Raw genomic sequence first — 24,895 nt, 5'->3', positions numbered from 1 at the left:
ATAAATTTACATGACGTTGAAAAAAAAATAGAGAGAGAAATTAATAAAATTACATGAAAAATCAAATTTTTATATGGGGAAGCTAATTTTGCACAAATATTGTTGCAAATTGGTGGGTGTTTTAATGTAAATGGGTCATTCTTTTTGGGACTAAAATTAGGCCAAATGGGTCGTTCTTTCGGGGTCGGAGGTAGTACTACGTAAACTGAGATATCAAACGCTAACAAGAAGTCCTTATACAAAGTGCATGTACGTTATAAACCATGTTTTAGCCTTGAGAAAAGATAGACATAACATGTTCACATTTTAAACCAAGTTTTAGCCTCGAGAGAAGATTATTCATCTATTCCCTCCATCCCTTTATTTTGTGCCTACTTCTCAAAAAACACGATAATTAAGGAGAATGGTGGAAGTTGTAGAATATTCTATTGGAAAGATAAAAAAGTAGAAAATATTGTATGAGAAAGATAAAAAGTACCCCCTCCGTCCCTAAATTACATTCCTCTATCGCTCTATTATGTGAGGAATAAATGCTAGAAAGAGGAATGTAATTTAGGAACGGAGGGAGTAGAGAATATTGTATGAAAAAAAAAGAAAAAGTAAGTAATGATCTTTTGACTTTTGGGTATATGTGTATTTTGTATGAAAAAGATAAAAAGTTAGTATTGACTATGTGCTATTTTTAGAAATAGGCATAACATTTTGGAACACCCAAAAAGAAATATTATTGGACTAGTACTTAATTTTAACTCTCTAAAACCTACAAAAATCCTCCTAGAAGGACCCAACCCACCACAACCCACAAATACAAAAATCCAGAGAAACCCGAAAATGAAGATTCGTTCAACTCCCACAAACATTTCTCTCTTTCCTTAGTTTCTCTTAACCTGCAAAAATATCATCATCAATAACATCAACATCATCATTATCAATCCATCTTCATTTTTACTACAACCACCGCATACGGTTGTTGTTGTTGTCGGCGACAATCTCTGTCACCGGCGAATCTTGTCGGAAATTGGATGTTTGGAGTAAAAGCAATCATCAATACTGGGTAGTGACGGCTCCGAAACTTGTCGATCCGGCAACTGTTGTCGCTGTGTTGATTGGCTACTTAAGCTTCTCAAAATGGACATCGATTCGCCTTCGCCGTCTTCGTCTTCGTCTTCGTCGCCGTCTCTTTCTCCTCGTCATCGGATTATTCAGGTATTGCTTTTTCTTCCACTTTTTGTATTTTTGGTTTTATTAATTGGATGAATTGGTTCAAAAATTCAATTATTTTTGTAAATGGTATGATAATGTTGCGCTTTTTTGGTCAGACTTTGGGGTATTTTTTAAATTTGTATTATTAAAGTACATTTTGGAATAATTCTATAGTTAGTCATACCTAATTTAATTAATTATGGAATTTGAAGTTGATTTTATTATTGAATTTGAGGAGTGATTTTGTAATTAATTAGCATATATTTAGCTGTTTTGCTGGCTGCAAGTATCGTGCTGAACCGTCATTTATTGGCGTCAAAGGTTGTGGCTTTCAGTTTCACTGACATTTGTTGATATAATGGAAAGTATTTTTTTAGCTTGCTTACATAATTGCCATTGGATTCTCTACTCGACACGTCTGTTGACATAAGTTAGAGTTTGTATCAATAAGTAAGGAATCAAGGCGGTGTAGTTGATATGTAGGGCTGATTGTAATCGTGCACTTGCTTACGAACATGATCTAACATTCTGGCAGTCAATGATGTTGTAGTGAGATTTTAGAATGAAACGCGGTCTGGTTGTTTTATGTACCATGATCAGCGACAATGCTGAGGATATTTTTACTGAAATGATGTGGCAGTTTGTCTTGTGTCCAAATTTTGGTGCTTTTCGGTGCATGTTTCTTCTCACGCATTTTAGATAGAACCTTGGGATTGATTCTTAGGTATGTTAGACATAATTTCATATGCTAGTCATGTTTGACACTTGGACACACTTTAATGTCCTACACAATAGATGCAAAAAGCTCTATGTGGGTACTAAAGCTAAATTTGCAATTAGAATGGGGCGGAGCTTGGAGATGTTAGGAAAGAGTGTCTTCCATAAAACCTTTTATCAAAAATATATTTGTTTAAACAAAGATAGTGAAAAGATTTCCCCTAAGCGATGATGTAGTAATGTTACCTTAAAGAGGATTAGGTAAGAGTGAAAGGGGGAGTGCTAATCGCACTATGATGAGAAAGTCTTTGATGCATGAGAACTTCAAAGAAACCAAATAGGCAACTATATCCCATGAGTGTCAACATGAAATTCTTGTGCTTTGAATTTCTCTCTATCAAGCCATTGGCACAACACTCAATAATGATCCACAAACGCCGAGTGTCATAGGTTTTATGCAACACATGCATACCTATACCTAAGCTGGTATTTGCTCGTGCTCGTCAAATTTGAAGAACATCAATTGAACTACTATTTCTGTATTTCACACCCAAGAAAGATGTGCTATTGTGACATATTCAGCTCTGTTTAAAAGAAAACATCAAATTATCTCTGGCACAATTACTTGCACACAATTGCTCACACACAACTTCCTGTCTAGTATTTTTGTACGCTCATCTCGATTTTGCATTCTTTAAAATTGTTATTGTCTTCTGTGACAGAGACTGGCAACAATTGGAATTCCTGATGAGTATCTTAAAGATCTTCAGCCTGGTTTGGTTCGTTTTATAAAATTCAACAAGCACCTGTTGCCTGATATAGTCTCAGCCATTTTGCCTACTGACACAGATATTGAAGGAGTGGTTGGTGAAAAGAAATTTGGGTCTAAGAAGGCTCTGGATCATCCCAATTTGAAAGATGTCTATTACGAAAGCATGATTTGGCTAAAATGGTTGATGTTTGAGCATGAACCGAGTATTGTTCTGAAAAACCTGGCTAGTTTGAATGTTGGTCAGCGTGGTGTGTGTGGTTCTGTTTGGGGGAGGAATGATCTAGCATTTCGTTGCAAAACATGTGAGCATGATCCAACCTGTGCCATCTGTGTTCCATGTTTCCAGAATGGAAATCATGAGAATCATGACTATTCAATCATATATACTGGAGGGGGTTGCTGTGATTGTGGTGATGAGACTGCCTGGAAACGAGAGGGCTTCTGTTCAAAGCACAAAGGCGCAGAACAAATACAACCTCTCCCAGATGAGATTGGCAATTTAGTTGGACCAGCATTAGATCTTCTTCTCAGGTGTTGGAAAGGTAAATTATCAGTTGTCGAAAACATGTTGAGAGGGGATTCAGTCAGCAAACATGACACCGAGCCAAGAATAGTAGCTAATGCGTTTTCCTATGTTGTGGTGGAGATGCTTCTTGATTTTTGCAATCAAAGTGAAAGTTTGCTGAGTTTTGTTTCTAAGAGGTTGAGTGACACAGTTGATTTACTATATATGTTGGCAAGAGCTGAAAGGTTCTTAGGTGTTGATGCCACAAAGAAGTTGCATGAGTTGCTATTGAAACTTCTGGCTGAACCTATATTTAAGCTTGAGTTTGCTAAGGCATTCGTTGATTATTACCCTGCTCCCGTGGCCGAGGTTCTAAGGACATCGAGTGATAATGTTCTTAAGAAATACCCTCTGATCTCAACATTTTCTGTGCAAATTTTAACTGTGCCAACGCTAATACCATACCTTGTTAGAGAACGGAATCTTTTGGCTATGCTTCTGGAATGTCTGGGTGAAATTGTCTTTTCTTGCTGTGGAGAAGATGGTCAGTTTCAGGTAATTTGCCTTTAGTATATTAGATTTTTTGAGTTTTGTGCCAGCCTTAGCGTCCGATTACCTCCCGCTACGACTGCGGGGGTGTATTAGCTATGTAATTATTATGATGCATTTACTATCTTTAGTATAGTCCTTCCCTAGGTTTAGGTATATTTCACTAGGTGCTTTGTATATAAACTATGGCAATCATAATGGAAAGGCAGTATATTCCTACAATATGCATCGTCATATTAGCCTGGTTTATTTAGTGTAGAATAATGGCCATGCTAGCTTTTTTGTATAATTAGATTTAAACTCTTTTATTTTTGGGGACAGGGGAAGTTAAGCATTGAAAGCTCATCAGGATATGTTTCATTAAATGTATCTTGTGCCAATAGATTCCTATGTTTGGTATAAAGCCATTATTATTAAATCTTATTAGCTAAATCTTCTAATAAAGTAATATGATATTGAAAATTAAATTATTAAAATTTAAAACTACTTACAAGTTGAAAAACCCTTAGTTCCTCTAGATAGTAGCACTACAAGTGAGGCTAAGAACTTTCATGGAATAAATTTTGTGGCTGCGAGTTAAAGAGTAAGAGATCCAAAGCAAGATCACCAATTTGCTTTTGAAAATAAAATAGGAAAAATTGACGAATATTATAATCTTTGCTGGGTTTGTCATAAATAAAACCACCTTTTGATAATCCCCAATAAAATGACCTTTGCACATCATCTTCAAAAAATAGGATAAAAAACCGGTAACTTTTTTAATAGGTTAAGGAAAGACACATGTCACATTATGATTGGTTAGATTTTTAATTTCAATTTTAACATATTTCTTTTTTAAAAAATAATTTTAATTTTAACAATTTTAACTTGTTTAATAGTTTAGTAGATCTTGTTGGCTTGTTGCTTGCTTCCTTATTTACACCTCTAGCTCATCAGAAACCCTTTGAAACACGGCGTGTAAGAGGAGAAAAGGATGAACCTAATGAACAACAAAGTCATCGGCAACCAAATACTAATTTGGTGTTTTATCCATTCAGATTGAAGCTCATAGAGAGAGGGAGAGAGAGAGAGGTTACGTGAGATCACAGGGGAGAAATAGTGAGAGAGGAGAGAAGAGTGAGGAAGTGGAGTATGAGTGTATGACTGATAGAGGAGAGAGAGACTAAGAATGGGGGTTAGGGTTGTATTTAGTTTATATATTAAAGGCTTGAAGGGTCTATGTGAAAGGGTGAGATGAGCTTATATATTTGGCCCTAAAATTCGGTTTGGCCAAAATCGAATCCAAACCGAAAATCTAAGGGCTTGTTTGGCATTGTTTTTTGTTTTTATTTTTATTTATTTATTTTTTTTATATATATATTTTTTTTATATATATTTATATGTATAACACAAAAAACCAAAAACAGGAAACAAGAAAAAGGTGTTTTCACTTTTCTATTATCAGTTTTCAAAATTTTATGATTTTAATAAGTTAGACTAATTTTTGATTCATTATATGACATATATCATATGATTTTAAAATACAAGAAACCAAAAAACAAAAGATCACAGTGATGCCAAACGAACCATAACTTTAATTTTTCCAATATGATCCAAACTGTTTTTTTTTTATAAAAATTCTAATTTGTTCATTGAATACTATTACAGTATTACCCTTACTCATCATGTTATACATAGAACTATTGCTATATATATACTCTCAATATAAGGTTGCTACTTTGTTCCCCTACACTTCATTTGGCCAATTGAAAGCATCCCGCTTATGTTCTCAAGCCTTTCTTCTTTCAAGCCTTTTTGACCTTTGGAAGTAATCCAATGTTCTCAAACATCAAGCCAAAGTTGAGAAAGTTTAAAATATCTTTTTGGACTATCTAATTACATCATTTGTCGTTTAAATTTTACAACCAGTTGTTGCCCACTATTTTTGCTCCTCTAGTTGTTTTTAGTGTCATCTATATTTTAACATTAGAAAATTTCTTAACTCATGCGTACTTATTGGCTTTAATCTGGGACCATATTATCATTTGTTTTGTTTATCGCTCCAAAAATATCAGAAGTAGCTGCATTAAATGCAAAAACCAGCAAACTACCATTTTTAATTTAAGTGGTTATCACATACTCCAAAGATGCCATTTCTTTTCTTTCTTTGTATCAATGTATCTTTGGGATTAGTAACAAATTCACGGCTCTAAGCCCCTTTACATCCAACGGGTTTGCCTCTTATTTGACCCAAGCTACCCCCTCTGTCGAGTTCAATGTTACACAATCCACCTCTTCCTCATCAAATGTCATCAACATCATATTTTTATATCTTGGCATTATTAAGAATTAACTTTAGCTTAAGCCGTTAAGCATTTTAAAACATAAAGAATTTCACCTCCTCCCTCACATGCTCGGGATATGAAACCTTCTAGGCTTCTACAAAGAATTGCTTTAATAGATGTGCCCCTCCCTTTGTCACATCAACACAAGTTCTATAATGCCAAATTATCTTTTTCTATGTTGTGGCTTGACTTCCCACTTGCTAGCCGGATTCAAATCTGATAAATTGTGGAAGATGTTTTGGATTCGTCATGCATCTTAATAAATCAATAGGATTTAAGCTAATACAAAGGAACTTTTGTATTTTACCACTCCTCATAATACCACCATTTGATTTATCCACCTGTATTTATTTATTTATTTATTTTAATACCTCCCTTTCAATTAAAAAAGTTACATTTCATCATCATTTGTAAAATTCCGGTCATGTTTCCGGCTGTGGGGCCCACTTTTATAAAAACTGTCCCTTTTTCCACTATTTCCACTTTCCGCTAGCAAAATTGCCAAACACTGATTAAACATATAAAACCTAATAAATATTATTACTTTGCAGTAATAGTTGAACTTTAAGAAATCCCCAATTTCATTTACATAAACCCTAATTTCTCTTACCACTCAAATTGACTACTTCACTCAACAACTAAGCAATTAAAGGAGCAATTCACCACATTTTCAATAACAATTAAACTAGGGTTCGTTTGGCATTGCTCTGGTTTTTTGTTTTTCAAAATCATATGATACATGTCATATAATGAATTAAAAATTAATCAAACTTATTAAAATTATGATAAAACAGAAAAGTGAAAAAACCTTTTTCTTGTTTCTTGTTTTTGGTTTTTGGTTTCAATAAAACTGAAAACGAAAAACGATGCCAAACAAGGCCCTTATAATTGGATTGCACATGATTCTCCAACAATGAATACAAACTCAAACTCCCTGCAATGCGTGCTGCCAATGAATCACCTCTACTACCATTGCCGCTGCCGTACACCCCAAATTTCTGTCGCCGCTCTAATGTTGCAATTACTGATTATTGCAGTTCTAATGATGATGATGATGCTGTCAGCTGTCCTAATTTATCTTCTCTCTGTTGCTTCTGCTTCAACACACAAAAGTTCCCTGAAACATCCAAACCATCACAACCCAAAATATCACACTTCCTATTTCTCCCATTTAAAATAAAATTACTTTTAGCGCTTTTGTTCTTTGACATTTCTAGAGTTTTGATGAGATTAAATCTCCCCGTCTTAGGTTAGTGAGAGAGAGAGAGAGAGAGAGAGAGAGAGAGAGAGAGAGAGATCAATTTCATTAATGTATGGGAGATTGAAGGAATTGACAAGAAGATCTAATGTTGGAGGTTGAGTGAATTCCATGGAGGTTAAAGTAGGGGGATTTAGTAGTGAATTAAGGAGAAATCATGGAAATAGAGGTGTAAAGAGGTGAGAAAATTTTTAAAAAGGGCTAGGCAATGGGTGTTCAAATCGACTTTTTTAATTGTATTGGTGATAATTTTTTTAAAAAAGAAACGTGTGGTTAAATCTAAAATAGGTGTTTAAACGGGTGGCTATGTACAATTTTTCTTGATATAAATTGCGGAAAAGAAAAAGAGAAGTAGTGGCAAAAAAGAAAAAAAGTACTACCACTTGATTATTTCGTTTGACTAATTTACTGTAGATAAGTAGTTTAAAAAACCTATGAAAATGATGAGTGGTCGTTAGAAAAAGTTAGAGAGTGAAAATTCGGTGGGTATAAGATAAAGTAAGAAATAGAGTGTAAAAAGTAAGGCCCTGTTCTTCTTCACCTTATTTTGCTAAATAGAAATTATTTTTACTGAATTGAAATTAATTTTATTAAACTTAAATTATTTTTACCGATTTCTATTATTTTTCTTCGTTAGAGTTATTTATTTTACTAAACTGAAATGATTTTACCGAACTTAAATTATTTTTAGTGAACCTCCCTTATTTTTTCAGAAGTGAAATTGTTTTCTTGAATATTTTTTTTAAGGTGAAGTGAATGGAGCCTAAGAAGGAGAGGGTGTAAAATGGTGGGTTAGTGTTAGATAAAGTAAGAGAGTAAGTTTGAGAAGGTGTAATTATTGAGGTGTAAGATGGGTATGATGGTGAAAGAAGTGTGCCAGCGATGGGATAAAGTAAAGTGAGTAGAACTTAAAAAACAATAACCATAAATGGAAAGCGAGTAGGACAAAAAAAGGTAGTAAAATATACAAATAGAAGTAGAAGCAGGAAAGAAGATAAAAACTGGAAAACAGAAGAGAGGAGAAGCAAAATCGGAAAAGTTAAGGAGAAGAAAATAGGCTGATAAGAAGAAAGAAATGATATAAAAATCTAGAGAAAAAAAAAAAAAAAAGACAGGAGATGAAGAAAGGAAAAATATGCCTGGAATCTCTGTCTTTAAAGGATGGGGTTTTGCTTAGCTGGGTGAGTATATGGCTTTTTAAAAGTAATAATGTGTTTTTTTGTCAGTTAATTGCCTGAATGTTCTGCATCTCTCAATATCTTTGTTTTCTTGAGGGATGTTATATATATATATATATTATAAAAACCAGCTAGTAGACATTGCTTTACATTTTTGCATTCTCATGCGTTTGGAAATTTTATGCAGTTTAACAAGTGGGTTGGTGTGTTTGATACATTTAGCCGTGTGATGGATGACATAAAGTTTGTTGTAAGTCATTCTGTGGTAGCCAAGTATGTGACACATGAACGACCAGACATTGTCAAAGTTTGGTTGCAGATCTTGTCTTTAATGCAAGGCATGAACCCTCAAAAGCGAGAGACTAGCATCCACATTGAAGAAGATCCTGATAATACACACCTGCCTTTTATTGTGTGCAACTCTATTGCTAGCATTCATTTGCTTCTAGTGAAGAGTGCTTTCTCTGCTGCTGATAGTGAAGATATGGATAAGGAGGCTTCTGTTGATAAAGAAAAATTAGATACTGATGATGGATATAGTCAGAGACATGCTAAAGTTGGTAGACTTTCTGAAGAAAGCTCCATCTGCAGCTCAGCAGCTGACAATAGTACATCAGAATCTTCATCACAGAAGTTTGATGTTACTCGTAATTTTGTAGTCATACCTGCTGTCTTGCAGTTGACATGTGAATCAACAAAGGCTATTGACGGTTGGTTGGCAGGGAGTAGTGTTGTATCTCATGTTAGCAGTGACATTTCATGTTGCAAATTATCAGCGTTCAAGGAAGCCTTGTTGAGTATCAAGAGGGGAACATTTGTTTCAGGCCTATCTGAAGGCCCCTCGGTGATAAGTGCCTGTCCAATGGACACTGGGGATATTGAAAAGGATGTGAGTAATATGGAAACAGGAACATCTGTTGATAAAGATGCCTTGTCTTTGTTGAGTTTATCTGATTGGCCAGATATTGATTATGATGTAAGTTCACAAGAGATATCATTACATATGCCCTTGCATGGATTACTGTCTTTAATTTTGAAGGAGGCTCTTAGGCACTATTATGGTGAATTTGTACTGACAGATAAGGGTGACTTCAGTTATCTGAATCCTTTATCATCTGATCACCTTGATTTCTTCCGAAAATTACTTAGAGGCTGTCATCCCTATGGATTTTCTTCTTTCATGATGGAGCATCCACTGCAAAGCAGGGTATTTTGTTCCCAGGTTCGTGCTGGGATGTGGAGGAAAAATGGTGATGCTGCAATATTGTGTTTCAACTGGTATCGTTCTATTCGCTGGTATGTTTTATAGTTATCAAGCTATCTAACACTATACATTAATTCTTGATACGGTGTTTCCTTGCATAAGTTGCTGGGTTTGGCTGTGAGAGTGTATGCATATCAGTATATAGGCAGACAAGTATTGTGCATGTATATGTAGGAATTGTGTGTTGCCACTGCTTGCTCATTTGTTTGTCAAAAATTCCCTTCTTTGTTTGCAGGTCTGATCATGAGCTGGAGCTTGATCTATTTTTACTGCAGCTATGTGCTGCATTTGCTCCAGCTGATCTATATGTAAGAAGAATCTTAGAACGGTTTCATCTGTCCAATTACCTCGCCTTGGATCTCAAGCGTTCTAGTGAGTATGTCATCTCCTCAAACCTCGTAGAGATTTTTTTTATTTTCTGAAGCACTTCTTTGGAAATGTTAATGAACTTGTGCTTTTTAATTATCCCTTTATGTCTAGAGATTCTTCTTATACAACTAAATGATAAAGGCCTTTTTCTTTTCATCTGATAAATAAAGTTTCATGAAATAATTTTAGAACCTAGGTAATTCCAGACAAGGTGTTTTCAGGTGAAATGAACACAGCCTGTGTGGCTAAGCCTGCTATAATTATATGACGTTTGGTGCAATTGCTTGCATACCCCTTTTGTTGTATACGTAATTGTAAAAATGAGCTGAGAGCTCAAAACTCTTAGCGAATGCTTGAGTTCAGCTAAATCTTGATGTTTGTTTATCTAGTAAACAAAAATTTGGTCTTTTGTGTTGACGAACTATATTACTGTTTAAGGATTATCTGATTATCTCTGTTAACATGGGGGGTGTAAATGAGCTGATAGCTAGTCTCAAAACTCTTAGTGAACAACATGAGTTCAGCTAAATCTTGTTTATGTTCGTTTATCTAGTAAGCGCGCTGAACTTGAACATATTAAAAGCTCGTCTAATAACGGGTTCTGTAGGCTAATTTTGCCTACTTTGGCCTTGGGACCCCGTAAACTAAGAAATACTTGTTTATATATGTTCATGAACAACTTGTTTTAATATGCGTTCATGAACTATTCGTTTGTTAATGTTTATGAAATAGCTTGTTTACTTTTGTTAAGAGAGTTCATTAGTTTTCAATAAAAAAATAAAATTGAATGATTATACTACTATCATTTTTAGATATAATCATATGTAGATGTGTTTTTCCATAATATATTTGCATCAAAGGAAATTTTCCAAAATTAAATGAGCAGTAGGATAAAGATCTTGTTATAAATAAAAATAAATACCTGATTATTGTATATATGTGTTAAATAACTTTTGAGGCATGAAACACAATGTTTGTTTATGAATAATACTTTTTTTTTTTTTTTTTACTAAACAAAGCATGTTTAGGAACTAAGCTCATTTGTGATCTCAACTCAATTAATAAAGGAGATGTTTATGAGCATAATAGTTACTAAACAAACCGATCTTGAGCAAAACTTTAGCTCTGGCTTATGCTCCGTTAATTCAAATGAATATGAGCATGAGTAGGATATTACTTGTTTCGTTTATACCACATAAGTTATTATGAAGAAACTAAACGACATGTTGAGTGAAAAGTTTTGTTCTTTGTGTTGCCATAATTTGTCATTACTGAATACCAATAATGAGGCTTCTGCCTGGGAAGAGTGAGGGAAGCTAGTCATTAATGTGTGCATTTTTACCTGTACAGCTGGATCTTGAATTTATTTATTTTTTTTTTTTTTTTTTTTTTTTTTTTTTTTTCCGGGTAGATCCTTAATCCCAAAGGCAGCTGACCAACCTATTGTATAATGACCTTTAAAATGGAAGGAAATATAGGTTAATTCTGTGAGACATTTGATTTAAGCCATTGTAATCTTGAGCTAATTTATTGCTTGTTCAATACTCTTTTCAACTTTGTTAGAATATGTGTTTTATTCGTTGTCTGTCTAAGCCTTTATTCAAGTATCACTAAGGCTTTCAAAAGTAATACTGCAGTGATAAATCAGATTAGCACATTTTTATACCTCTTAACTTCAAAATGATTTATTATTCTTGACTTACATCATGTATGACTCCACTTGGGTCTTTTGCTTCAGTTTAGGCTTGTTTTGTTCCCATGCTTTGTTGCTTAATAATGATGCTTATCTTCTCTTATTAATCAAATTGGCTTACTTTTTACTGCCATATTTGCAGGTATGAGCCTGTTTTAATGCAAGAGTTGCTCACCCTAATAATACAGATAGTCAAAGAGAGGCGATTTTGTGGACTGACGGCATCTCAGAGTCTGCAAAGAGAATTGGTTTGCAAGCTTGCAACTGGCGATGCTACTCACAGTGAACTTGTGAAGTCTCTACCTAAGGACCTATCAAAACTGGATCAATTACAAGGGGTCTTAGATAGAATTGCTCAATACTCTAATCCATCAGGACTAAATCAGGTTTGCCTTTTCTTCCTGTTCTTTTCCCCTTTCTATTTCTGTTTTGTGTCTATATATTTGACGCATCCTTGCTCATAATCTATGTATTTCAGGGAAAGTACTCTCTGCGAATGCCATATTGGAAAGAACTAGATCTGTACCATCCATGTTGGAACCCTAGAGACTTGCAGGTTGCTGAGGAAAGATACTCTCGTTTTTGTGGGGTTTCTGCCCTTAGTGCTCAATTGCCTAAGTGGACCAATATTTATCAACCATTGATTGGAATAGCTAGAGTAGCTACCTGCAAGACTATTCTCCAGCTCATTCGGGCTGTCCTCTTTTATGCTGTCTGTACAGATAGATCAACAGAATCACGTGCTCCTGATGGAGTACTTATAACTGCGCTGCACTTGCTTTCTCTAGCACTGGATATTTGTTCTTTAGAGAGAAATTCTGGCCATCAATCTACTCAATGTGGGGAGTGCAGTCTGTTTGTAGATGTTGCAACTGAGGAAATTGAAGTGGATTTGCATGATGTATTTAGTCATCAGAGTTTACTGTCACTTCTGGTCATGTTGATGAGGATGCACAAGAAAGAAAACACGGTCAGCTCAATAGAAGCAGGGAACTTCAAAATTTCTTCCCTAGTAGAAATTCTGCTGAAGAAATTGGCTGACCTAGACTATAAATGCGTATCGAAACTTCAGCAGTTTGCTCCTGAAATCGTTAATAAAGCTGATGACACAGTGAGCAATTTAGCTTCTGACGCTGAGAAGAGGAAGATGAAAGCCAAAGAACGACAGGCTGCCATATTGGTTAGACATCATGTCTCTTCTTCCTTTTCCCCTTAAATAAACTTGCACTTTTCTTCTGGTTAGGCACTGAGATGAAGTTAATCATGAACTAAGTTTAATTATGGTCAGAGAGAGGTTAAATACAAGACAAATGTAAGAAAGGGAAAAATTTACTACATTGAGATATGTGGAGTTTGTTTTGGGACCTTTTAAAAAAAAATTGTGTAGTTTATTTAGGGAAGAAGAGGGGGGGGGGGGGAGAGCAGTAAAAGTTCAATTTCAGCACTTTTGCATGTTAAGATGCTGATTGCTGAAATTGGGCGATTAAGTAGTGCAGGAAACAAAAGTCAGCTTTATCAACAATTTTAATTTGTACAACTTTCAGTTTTAACGTTTATTTTCACAAACTTCACTTGGATACATCATTGTATAGACCTACATACTCTCTTGACTTTTTTGTATCACTTTACAATAAAAGTCTCTGGTGAGTTGTGATTGTTTTTCATAATATGATTTGCCTTGGTTTGCTGCGCAGGCAAAAATGAAAGCTGAGCAATCTAAATTTCTGGCGACCTTGAAGTCTTCAGCTGATGCTGGGTCAGATGATGCCAGTTTCGAGAAAGATGAGCATGCTTCTAATGTACCACAAGATTCCGAAGAAACACATGTCTGTTGTCTTTGTCATGATCCTAATTCTAGAAACCCAGTATCTTTTCTTATTTTGCTTCAGGTATGCTGATTTCATCCTCTTTTATTCCTTTAAGTGTAATAGAAGTATTTTATTTATATCTTGACGGGATTATTTAAAAATCAAATTAATTAATTTAATTTAACAAAAGGGCTTGCTTGGGTGGGTCAAAAATCCTGTTGGAAAATTAACTCCAAATTACTTCTCCCTCTTTTGGCTTCTTTTTGGGGTTGAGGACGTTGGAGTATCTGTCAAGTCCTCCTTAATTATAAAACGAGGAAGAAAGAGACAGTCGTTACATGTTTTTGGGTCAATTCTGTAAGCTGTGCCTTTTAAGCATTATGGCCACCCTACCCCACATTTATACCACTAACGTTGGGCATATCAAGAGAGAGGCGGGTTTTATCTACTTATTCGTTTTCCTCTTCTGGGGTGAGGGAATATTTATAGGATACACCCTGTCAGATTAATTGATACTGAAATCTTTCTAGCGAGATTCTTTTATTTTTGTCACAGCTCCATTTCCAATGTGTTATTATAGATCACTCTTTGTTTTATTTTTCCTGCCAGAGATGCATTAGCCCCAAAACTTTCTCTTTATCCTTCCAGGAAATAATTTATTTGTTAAACCCAAGCTAAGCAATTGTCTAGTTCTAGTGGATGTCCTCCTAATCAATGATGCCAGTTAATCTCGAAGAATCCATATTGATTGCTGATTATTTGTCTAGGGAACTCATTAGTCAAGGGCCATTTAAACATTCCTCAGCAGACCCGGTTTTTTCCCTTGACCTTAGCAAACTTGTTTCAAATCCAGGACTACAGTCTTTTATTGCATATCCTAATAAGTTTTTGGGAAAATCTCATTGGCAGCCCCTTAAAAACAAAGGTAACTTATGCTACTGCAGCTGGTGTTTCTACCTTTCTGGTGACAGAGGAGAGTGGAATGATGGTGAGTGGCAGAGAAAATGGTTGGTGAATTTGGGTAAGGCAGAAAAGAAATTCACTGTTTTTGGGAAAGTAACATCCTCACCATCTCCTGTGGCTACATTATCAGAGGCTGCGTGGGGTGGGCGGGATGGGCATGGAGGAGGCAACTGTGGTGGTGGTGGTGAAGTTGATGGCGTAGGGTTGAGAAGAAATTGAAGACATGGGGGTGGTGGCATATGGAGAGGAGATAAAAGGGAGGAGAGGTGGCTGGTCAGGTGGGGCAGTGTGGTGGGTTAACTGTTAATGGTAGTGGGGATGGGGTGGGGATAAAGGAGAGAGAAGGGGTGCTGGGTGGGGTGATGGTTGTTTGCATTGAGGAATTGTTTTCTATCTACAAATATGATAAAAAGCCATATTAATGTCTTGTGTGACATTAAACAAAAGCACAAGGCCATTTCACATTATATTATTGTTATTATCATTATTATTATTGTTATTGTTATTGTTATTATTATTATTATTGGGGGGCGGGGGTCGTGTGCTATCTAAATTAATGTCCAGAAAATAAGGGGATATGAAAGAGAATTTCCCTGAGTTTTTTTTTATCATGACAATTTCTAGACACCTGCATTAGATTTTTTATTTTAGTTTTTTTCCCTTTTTTCTAATTGGTTGCTGGCTACAGTATTAGATATTGGATATTGTCATCTATAATCTTCCATATAATGGTGAAAACACTAATACTTAGGTTTCCTTTTTTTTTTTGGGCAAAATTTAACAGAAATCTAGGATTGTAAACTTTGTTGATAGAGGTCCTCCTTCATGGGAACAAGGCCGGCAGTCTGATGGGCTGGATACGGCTAGGGTTGCTAATACTAGCTCTGTGGATAGTTTACCATCTTCTCAGTTGGCACAGTTAGTAGAAGGTGCTGTAGATGAGTTTGCTGCTCAGGCTCACCCTGAAGAACTTCATGCCTTTACAGATTACCTCAAGTCTCAATTTCCCGATCTTCGAAAAATAAAAAACCCTGGCAAATCTACTGAGAAGAAGGATAACACTGTATATTCCCTTGAATCATTGGAGAAAGATTTATTTTGTACTATTCACAAAGAGATTAGTATTATTCATGATTCTGATTTTATAAGGGATGGTGACGGATCCTCTTCGGGTAAGGATGCTGCAAACTCATCTTACCGGGACTCCCCATTGGTAGCAAAATATATAGCTTCTCTTACAAAAGAGTCTAGGGATCCTTTGCAAAACAACACTTCCCGTAGAGTGGAGCCTGCTGTGCAGATTTCATCTTATGATGAATTTCGCCCCTTGGATTGTGATGGGATTCATGTTTCCTCCTGTGGCCATGCAGTTCATCAAGGATGTCTTGATCGTTATTTGTCATCATTAAAAGAAAGGTGAGTTCTGCTGACAGTTCAACTATCTGAGTGATTACTTTTTTCCCCTTCTGTTTCATTTTTCTGGTAATATTCTAACTCATGCATAATATACCTTTTGCTGTGTTTTTTCTTATTCACTTGTTAGAAATTTTATATCTAAGACGTGTTTAAAAATGCTTTTGTGTAAGAACAACAAAATTAATATAGGAAAAATGATTTATTATACTTTCTCGTAATTTAGCTGCATCACTTTGCAAACTGCGGACTCTTAGGCAACTTTTGGAGATGAGAGATAAAGAGTGAAAAAACGGACCCATGTGACAGGAGAGAGATAGAGTTTATTCACTAAAAAGGAAAGTGATGCAAATAATTTGAAACTTCCGTTTTAGGAAAGTGATGCAACTATAAAGAAACAGAGGAATTATATTTATATTAGGACAGTTACAATGAGAGCATCCATTGTTGCTCAAGGCATTAGTACAATGAACATAAATTATGTCAGCACAATTGGAAAAGTTCCTTCTAGATGAGACGAACCCACACTTCATGTTAGGAGAAAGTGGACCTCAGCTCCTGCCTCATTATAGCTGATTCGCTGCCATTACAACAGTGGGTGACTCATAATGGACTGTTTGCACTCTGCAATGGATTGACTATCCCTCTGTCTGAGGTATACAATATTGGTGATCCTCTAGATGGTGACAACCAATCTAGATGAGACGAACCCGCACTTGCTTCTTTTGGTGGTCAATTTTTATCCTCTGATTTCTTTTGGGGGTTTGTGATATGATTTATGGATCTGGTTTGAAAAATCTCTGTAGTATGTAGCTGTATTACCTGGCCACATGAAGGTTATATCTACTATGTATATTGGGAGACAACTTCAGTTGGTTTTCCTTATTTTGTACTGAACTCATGTTTGTATATCTGTATATGTCAATGGTTGGCTATAGTAGCAAATACACATACACACACATGTGCACGCACGCACACACACTCACACATTCACATTTCAACTCCTCTTTACCTGTATTTATTAGTGAAGTGCTTTAAATGTACGTTTCATTGTTCTCTTTCTTTACTCGTTTTTTGTCCCTTATGGTTTGTGCATTGCACAACCAATTTTAGTTCATGGAAACAGTTGGTGAGAGTATGGTATATTTGTGTGGTGACAGTTTTCTTCTCTTTAATATCTGGTCATCTTCTTATTCTATTAGTCAAGTCTATTTAGTATTTACAGCTATTTTGATTATTTTGTAATGCAGACTTATCAGAAGAATGGTATTTGAAGGCGGGCATATTGTTGATCCAGATCAAGTACAGTTTTATAAGATCTTCTGTACTGTTTTTCTCCAGATTTCTGTTATCTTTCACTTATCGCTTTTTTACAGGGTGAGTTTCTCTGTCCAGTATGTCGTCGCCTTGCAAATTCTACGCTACCTGCTGTGCCAAGTGATTCTCATAAACTTTGGGAGCAGCCTGCGAATTTCAACATCTCGACAGTGCATCCATTTGGTTCTTTGACTGAGTCAAAGAAGGAGAATGGTTCCTTGCAGCTTCAATACACCTTGTCTATTTTACAAACTGCCGCTTCTGCTGTTTCAAAGGGTGAAATACTTAAGGCTTTGCCGATGCAGAGAAACCGAAGGATTAGGCCTAATCTTGAACCTGTCTTTCAATTGTTAAGTGGAATGTATTTTCCAGATAAGCAGGATACAGTTTCAAGGTCGGGGAGGGTGAGCCCTTCTGTTCTTATGTGGGCCACTCTCAAATATTCTCTTATCTCAACAGAAATTGCTGCTCGCTGTGGAAAGAGCTCTCTTAATGCACGAAATGGTCTAAGCTCTCTGTATGATGAATTTAATTCATCTGGTGGGTTTATACTTCCGTTGCTGCTTAAAATCATCCAGAGTACTAGAAGCAAAAATTTGCCTGATTTACTATTAAGATTTAGAGGTCTTCAACTCTTTTCAGAATCCATTTGCTGTGGCCCAATCCATGGTAAGGGCTGCAGGGAAGGTATTAGTGGAGAAGGTAAGAGAATTCCTTTCAAATTATATGTATATTTCTTTCATTTCCGTATTCATCTTAAAACTTGAGTGCATTCCCCTTGCCTTTTTGGAATTTTATCTGATATAAATCATATCATCAGTGAATACTTGTCCCCCCCCCCCCCCCCCCCCCCTCTTACATCATAAAACTGTATCTGGAATCAAGTGCATTGCTCTTGTGTTATTCTGAAGAATCAGCGCTGGCGTGGTGCCTAGTGTTGTGTGTTCATGTGAATTAAGGATGTCGTAAAATAAAAGGGGTATAACCTTGTAAGTGTTAAAATTCTTGGAAGAACCAAAGCTTACAATTCATGTAGTTGGACTTTGCATATCTTGCAGACCTACCTGCAAGTTTGTGCTTCCCTTGTTGGAGATTTAGGTCTGATTTTTGATGTTTTATCTGGCTTCTGCTTATTTTTAGTTTAGAAAGTACTTTTTCTTTGAATCCTATTGATGATCTTCCCAAAAGGATGTTTGATTTTGTACTTCTGTTATTCCCTGAGGTAGAGGGAGCTCTCTCTCTCTCTCTGATCTGCTTGGTGGGTTGGGGGGGGGGGGGGGGGGGGTGGGGTGCAGGTATGGTTGTGGCAGAAGTGGTTCTTACACGGTTCCGTTATTATCTTATGGACATATATTTTTTTTTCCCAGGACATTTCAATAACTTAAAAAAAAGTGTCAACCCATTTTAGGGTGGTATTGTATAATTTTAAATTTTAATTAAGCCTACTCATTACTTCTGACCCATGGCCCTTCTTTGCTTGCATTCTGCCTTCATTGATTTTAAACTTGTAGCTTTAGAACCAATTAGGATATTGACCCTGGGGCAGGGGTAATGTTTCTTGATACTGGTAACTTTGAAGATTTTTCACTAATGATTCGTTTTGTACTGTGTAAAAGCTAAAAGTTGACGCCTTCTGATGGTGAGAGGCATTGTACATGGTACTTGATGTGGTCAATTTGTCTCTTGTGACAGTGTATTAAAATATCTATATAACTCTTTACTAAAACTCTCTTGCTCTTTTATGAAAAGTTAACTGCTCTCATTTTCTCAACCTGGTTCTTAAATTACTGAGCTAATGTCATGAACATGCTTCATCTGATTTGTTTGATTTTGCAGGGAAACTTTTGCATTTATTAAAACATACGAATGGGGAGATGGAATATCCTGACATGCAATTTTGGGACCAGGCTTCACATCCTGTTCTTATCCATGATCCTTTCTCAACATTGATGTGGATTTTATTTTGCCTGCCCTATCCATTCTTGTCATCAAAAGAGTGTTTCTTATCTCTTGTGCATACCTTTTATGGTGTTTCTATCATTCAGGTAAGATATTTTAAATTAACAATATAGGTGCTGCAACCTTTGATTCAGCATGTTCATCTCTGAATACTTTTAATCTCTGCAGGCTATAATCACTTACTGCTCGTATTCACAATGCAACGTTACTGATTTAGGCTTCCATGATTGCCTGGTTGCTGATATTGCCAAGTTAGCTGGAAAATCTGCCGCTGCAAAGAAATTTTTTGTTTCAAAATATGTTGATCCTTCTTGTCATGTCAAAGACGTGATTGATAATTTAAGCTTACCATATCTACGAAGATGTCTGTTGTTATGGAAACTTCTGAAGTGTTCTGCACTTTCACCTTCCCTTTCAAGGGTTGGCGACTTTGATAAATCATTAGATATCTCTGATTGTCAGGAGGCCACTGGTATTGTGGGGGATAGGGATGAGATTAATGAATTACGCAACATGTTTGGAATTCCTCCGATGGATATTGTTCTTAAAGATGGAGGTTTACGTTCTATGATGTTAAAATGGTTTCATCATTTTTCTAAAGAGTTTGAAGATCAATGTTTTCAGCGTGTTCTGCATTCAACTCCAGCTGTTCCATTTCAGCTGATGCGTCTTCCTGTTGTTTATCAAGATCTTGTGCAGAGGTACCCTTTCTTTTTGTTGCTTTATTATAGTTTTCTTTTGCTGTTTTTATTTACAAACCCCTGCTTACTCGTACTCATGGAAATATTGAAGTAAACTCGTGTCGTTCTGTAGCGGATTTTGGAGATGCCATTCCTTGAACTTCTGCAATAAAACACGTCTTTCTTGCTGTGTGTCCCATCATATAGTGGTGACTTGCCGTGTCAGAATGTTTTTTCCCCTGATATGTCTATTCTTTTGTCAACATTGGCCAAAATTACATAACTAATTATGTAAGTAATAAATAATTACCAAAATAAATTAACCACTCATATAGTGATAGGTTTGGTTATATTATGTTGTTAGAATACAATGTAGTATGAGGCTATAACCCATCATTGTGAAAATTTTCACACACCATGTTGGCCGCATCCGTTACAAGCCACTTCTACTACAAAACTGTTACCGTGATCGTGACTGCATCTTCAACTCTTTCCTTGCTATTACTATTATGCTAGTATTATGCCGTTATGTAGTTATTTTCTACTAGTATTTTACTTTTATCATAATCGGTGATCCTGTTGAATCCAGCTGTTGAATTAGCATTAAGTATTTATGTAATTTTTTAATTTATTTTATCATAGTTGTTTTTCCTGTTGAATCCAACTGTTGTTTATGCCAATGTGTATGTTTACCTCTGCTTTATGCTAAAGATCTTAATCAATTGACGCCTTCTCATTCAGGTACATAAAAGTTCGATGCCCTAATTGTGAAACTGTGCAAGAGGAACCTGCTTTATGCCTTTTGTGTGGTAGACTGTGCTCTCCAGCCTGGAAGTCCTGCTGCAGGTCCAGTATTTATTTTTCATTCTTACTGAATCAGTAGTCTTGAGTTTTATATATCAAACTGTTATGTTATGGCTGCTTTCTGATATTATTGCTCCCTATAGTGAAAGTGGATGTCAAGCTCATGCAGCATCCTGTGGTGCTGGGACTGGGGTGTTCCTCTTAATCAGGGTAGGGGTTCCATGACTTTTCTACGCTATGACATATTCATTGTTAAAGTTGTCTTCCTATTTTCGAATTGCTCCTTTTTATATGGACTCCATGCCTATCCACCCCCCCGCCCAATTTTTTTTTGTGCCGTGTAGGCTGCTAACTTATTTTCTTACCTATGTGAATAGAAAACGACGATATTGCTTCAGAGAAATGCACGCCAAGCTCCTTGGCCCTCGCCTTACCTTGATGCTTATGGTGAAGAGGTACTGGAGATTTATTTGCTCAAGTTGCTCATATAGTTTCTCTTTGTGGAATACATTCACTCACTTTATGTTGATGTTTGGATTAAACAAATGTTATCTTGGGCACATTTAGTTCAGATAAATAGGCTGTAATAAGCTGTATGTATTATAAATCAAGAAATTTGCAATGTAGAGGACTTTTGGGTGATCATTATCTTAGCTCTTTGAACTATTTTACTTTGCAGGATGTTGAAATGCATCGAGGCAAGCCGTTGTTCCTGAATGAAGAACGTTATGCAGCTTTGACATACATGGTGAGGGATGAAAGTCTACTATATATTATTTGATCTTTGATAGTTTTCCATCATGCCTTATTACAACAATTCAATATCAACTTTTGGCACACTAACACTTTTTCATTTAGGTGGCTTCTCATGGCCTCGATCGAAGTTCTAAAGTTCTTCGTCAAACCACAATTGGCACCTTCTTCATGGTTTAACTCTCAAAATGGTACTTCAAAACTCTAGGTGTGATTACTATCCTGATTTGTGTAATTTTTGAGTTATATTTGTTTACTGAAATTCATGATTAATGTCAGACATGTGTCGTGTTCTGCAAGAGCATTGTAGATGATATGATATTAAAGAGTAGGAGAACAGGAGATGTAAAGATTCCGCAGGGTCCTTATCTACTCAAACCCTTGACTTGCAGAGCCCTCGTGCTGGTCAATCATGTAAAGTTCTTCCATTTTTTTCATTTCCGTATCTTGTATTGTTTATTGTTTATCTTGAGTAGTAGTTGTCGTAATTGCCCGTAAATCATTTGCTATGTTTCATGGGAGCAGATGTTCCAAATGCCCTAATGCACGAGTCTTGGGAATAGCAATCATTAGTGTTTCGAGTCCAACAACTACAAAAGGTGTAGTTGTAATCTGTTAGTTAAGATGATGATGAGCTAGTTTACTACTTGCAAAAATGACACATAAGCTTGCCTTGGGGTGTGGTATGAGGCAACCCTCTTCACTGAATGCTAGTTTCAAGAGAGAAGGTAAAAATGAGGAAATACAAGTTAATCTTTATGATTGACATAATATGTTAATCATAAAGGTAAAATTGACAATTCAATGAATTAATTGGGATATGTTTGTAAATTTGCTAGGATGTCTGTTAGTTTAGCTTCTTCCTTCCCTTTTCCTCTTTTCTAGTACTTTCTCTCTCCTCGCTCCTCTAACTCACATCAACAATGGTTCAGCTCCAAAATTTTCAACCTCATTTCTTCACCACCACAACCACCATCATAACCACTGACATTTGCTATCTTATCTCCTTTCGCCGCCGACATCACTTTTTTTCTACATTTTCAAAAATCAAGCTCAATTGATGGTGCTTCTATGGAGGACATAGTCACCCTTACCCTTTGGGGTTGACCATGCCCTTCATTTCATCTTTCATTCATAGGGTTTTCGTTTAAAATCAGGGAAGGTGGGTGTAGATTGGGGAAGCTTCAACGGTGGTCGAGGTTGGGGAAGCTTTAATTTAATGGTGGTTAAGGTCAGGAAGCTTCAATGGTGGTCGAGGTCGGGGAAGCTTTAATGGAGGAAGAAGCAGAAAGCTTTTTAATGGAGGGAATTTTAATGGTGGTGTTGGTGAAGTAACGACAAACGGTCGTTAAATTAGCGTTATCTTCACTCATAAGGTGACATGGAAACTGTTCTTCAATATTACAATTATGCCATTAGATTGACGAATTTCGTCAATCATAAAGATTAACTGAGGCTGGCTCGATAAAAATGAGCATGTTAAGCTCACATTGAGATGGTTGACTAATTTCTGTCATGGTGAGGAACTGCTGATTATGAATAGGGTGTGATTTAGGCTTATGGCCTGTAGCCAAGGGTGTGTGATTGCGTTCTCCTCACTTGAATTTTACTTATCAGTACTTATAAGCCCTTGGTATAGCTTAACCTATTGGCTCTAGACTTTACTTACGTGAACTTGTAATTGTCAATTGACATTGGGTAGTTAGATTGTAATTCTTACACGTTATAGTTAGATTGTTTTCCAATTGTTAAAGCGAATCCAAACATCAAACTACCAGTTTGGTGGGAGGTAATGATAATGAGATATGAGTTATTTTGTTGATATGTTTGGTAATGATTCTTCAAGTCTCATACTTTTCTTTTTATCATATACACTTCATCCTCTTTTATTTTATTTTATTTTTTATTTTTTTTTTTTTTTTTTTTTGGAAATAATTGCACCATTAGAGTTTCTAGCTTGCTTATGCAAGAGTTTAGCCATTACAATCTTTAATTATATCATTGTAAAAATTATATTAACTTGCTATATTATGACTATTTGTTCTTACATAATCACAAAAAGATTGGTATGTGTGAATTGTGTAAATGTCCAAGGAGGAAGTATGTATTTTCCCTCACTTCTAGTCACACATCTCTAAATGCTATAAACGGTGATGAAAATTTATGAAGACACATACTGGGGAAAATTTTGTTCACACTAATATTGCATTAAGTTTTTAAACAGACAAATTGAGATATTTAGTTAACTCTGTAATGGAGGGAGTTTTATTTTTTCCCTTTTGATGCTCGATTCGACTGTTATTGAGGATGGCCTGCTAGTCTGGGATTTTGGAGTTTTATTTAGTGCTCTTTCAATTTCGGTTTCTGCAATGAGCGTATGCTACCTCATATCTTCTTCTTCTTCTTCTTCTTTTTTAGTTATTTATTTATTTATTATTTTTTTTTTTATTTTAATTTATTTATTTTTATATTTATTTTTATTATTGTTATTTTTTAAATTTGTATCAACTATTGATCTATGAGTATTATGGTGCTGCACGCATTCAATATTTTTTATTATTATTTATTTATTTATTTATTTATATCAATCAACCTTCATTTTTAGCTTAGAAGATGTTTGTTGTTACTGTTCTATTTGTCTTTCCTTTTACAGGGACCTTCTGCTTATTTGTAGTTTTTTTTTTTTTTTTTTTCATCATCTATTGCAGTATTTATGCAACTCGTAAGCTTGACTTTTATGGATGCTGATGGATGATTCAACGATGTGGCAGGGCTTAGGAAGTTAGGATTACAGCAAGTGAAGAGATGTTAGATTTAATGTCTCATATATGCCACTGTTGGTTTGTTGTAAAAAATGACTTGTTACATATGCTAGCTTTTATGCTCCCATATAAAGTTATCTCATTTTTTTTTTAATATTATTTTGTTCATTTTTAATTGATGTTAATCTTGGCTTCTATGTAAATAATTGTGCATAAGAGGATCTGCTTGGCTGCTTGCTGTCGAGTATGTTATTTTAGTCACAACTTTCAGTATGTTCATGTATAAGGATCTCTAACCTCTTCGATTCTTTAAGCGCGCTTTATTTTCTTTATCTATTTGAAATGTCCCATCTTATTAGAACTTGCTGTAGTTATAAATTGAATTTCACTAATTCTTATTGACTCTTGTCGGAATTTATTTTCCTGGAACTTGCGGTAATAAGGTGAATAGAGTAGGGCCTTAAAAGAATCCTACTTTTAATTTCTAGCAATTCGCTAGTCACTCCTATAGTCCTATTGTTCCAAGTATTGGTATTATTAATCTTTCCTTCGCAATTAATTTTGGAAATCAGCATAGTTATACTATTCTTAAAATTAGAAGGAC

The 24,895-nt window shown here is 35.6% G+C and overlaps 1 protein-coding gene across 9 annotated transcripts; it reads left to right on the top strand.

The window, feature by feature from the left end:
- Positions 1 to 806: 806 nt before the first annotated feature.
- LOC145621383 (E3 ubiquitin-protein ligase PRT6-like) lies at positions 807 to 24,625 on the top strand. 9 transcript variants are annotated; one of them, XM_081676123.1, is made up of 19 exons: positions 807 to 1,206; positions 2,643 to 3,752; positions 8,694 to 9,802; positions 10,006 to 10,146; positions 11,975 to 12,218; positions 12,311 to 13,012; positions 13,527 to 13,721; positions 15,388 to 16,019; positions 17,267 to 17,318; positions 17,393 to 18,035; positions 19,170 to 19,378; positions 19,461 to 19,993; positions 20,714 to 20,818; positions 20,920 to 20,986; positions 21,154 to 21,231; positions 21,456 to 21,524; positions 21,635 to 21,720; positions 21,840 to 21,943; positions 24,301 to 24,625. In XM_081676123.1, exons 1-17 carry the CDS (start codon positions 1,129 to 1,131, stop codon positions 21,707 to 21,709), a joined length of 6,042 nt encoding a protein of 2,013 aa, XP_081532249.1. In that variant the 5' UTR covers positions 807 to 1,128; the 3' UTR covers positions 21,710 to 21,720; positions 21,840 to 21,943; positions 24,301 to 24,625. The 9 variants fall into 9 exon arrangements, with proteins under 9 accessions (XP_081532249.1, XP_081532247.1, XP_081532246.1 ...); XM_081676121.1 differs by having other exon boundaries at positions 24,238 to 24,625; XM_081676120.1 differs by having other exon boundaries at positions 21,830 to 21,943; positions 24,238 to 24,625.
- Positions 24,626 to 24,895: the final 270 nt, after the last annotated feature.

Source organism: Chenopodium album, chromosome 27, assembly GCF_948465745.1.
Source record: "Chenopodium album chromosome 27, dcCheAlbu1.1, whole genome shotgun sequence".
In the NCBI taxonomy this organism is placed as follows: Eukaryota; Viridiplantae; Streptophyta; class Magnoliopsida; order Caryophyllales; family Amaranthaceae; genus Chenopodium; species Chenopodium album.
Note: the sequence above shows the minus strand (reverse complement) of the source record. Positions and strands in the feature narration are given on the sequence as shown.

Excerpts from the sequence above, each read along its gene's own strand:
- LOC145621383 (XM_081676123.1), top strand. The coding sequence starts at position 1,129 with ATGGACATCGATTCGCCTTCGCCGTCTTCGTCTTCGTCTTCGTCGCCG. Across the intron at positions 1,207-2,642 it reads CTCGTCATCGGATTATTCAG|AGACTGGCAACAATTGGAAT; the intron begins GTATTGCTTTTT and ends CTTCTGTGACAG. Across the intron at positions 13,013-13,526 it reads AACGACAGGCTGCCATATTG|GCAAAAATGAAAGCTGAGCA; the intron begins GTTAGACATCAT and ends TTTGCTGCGCAG.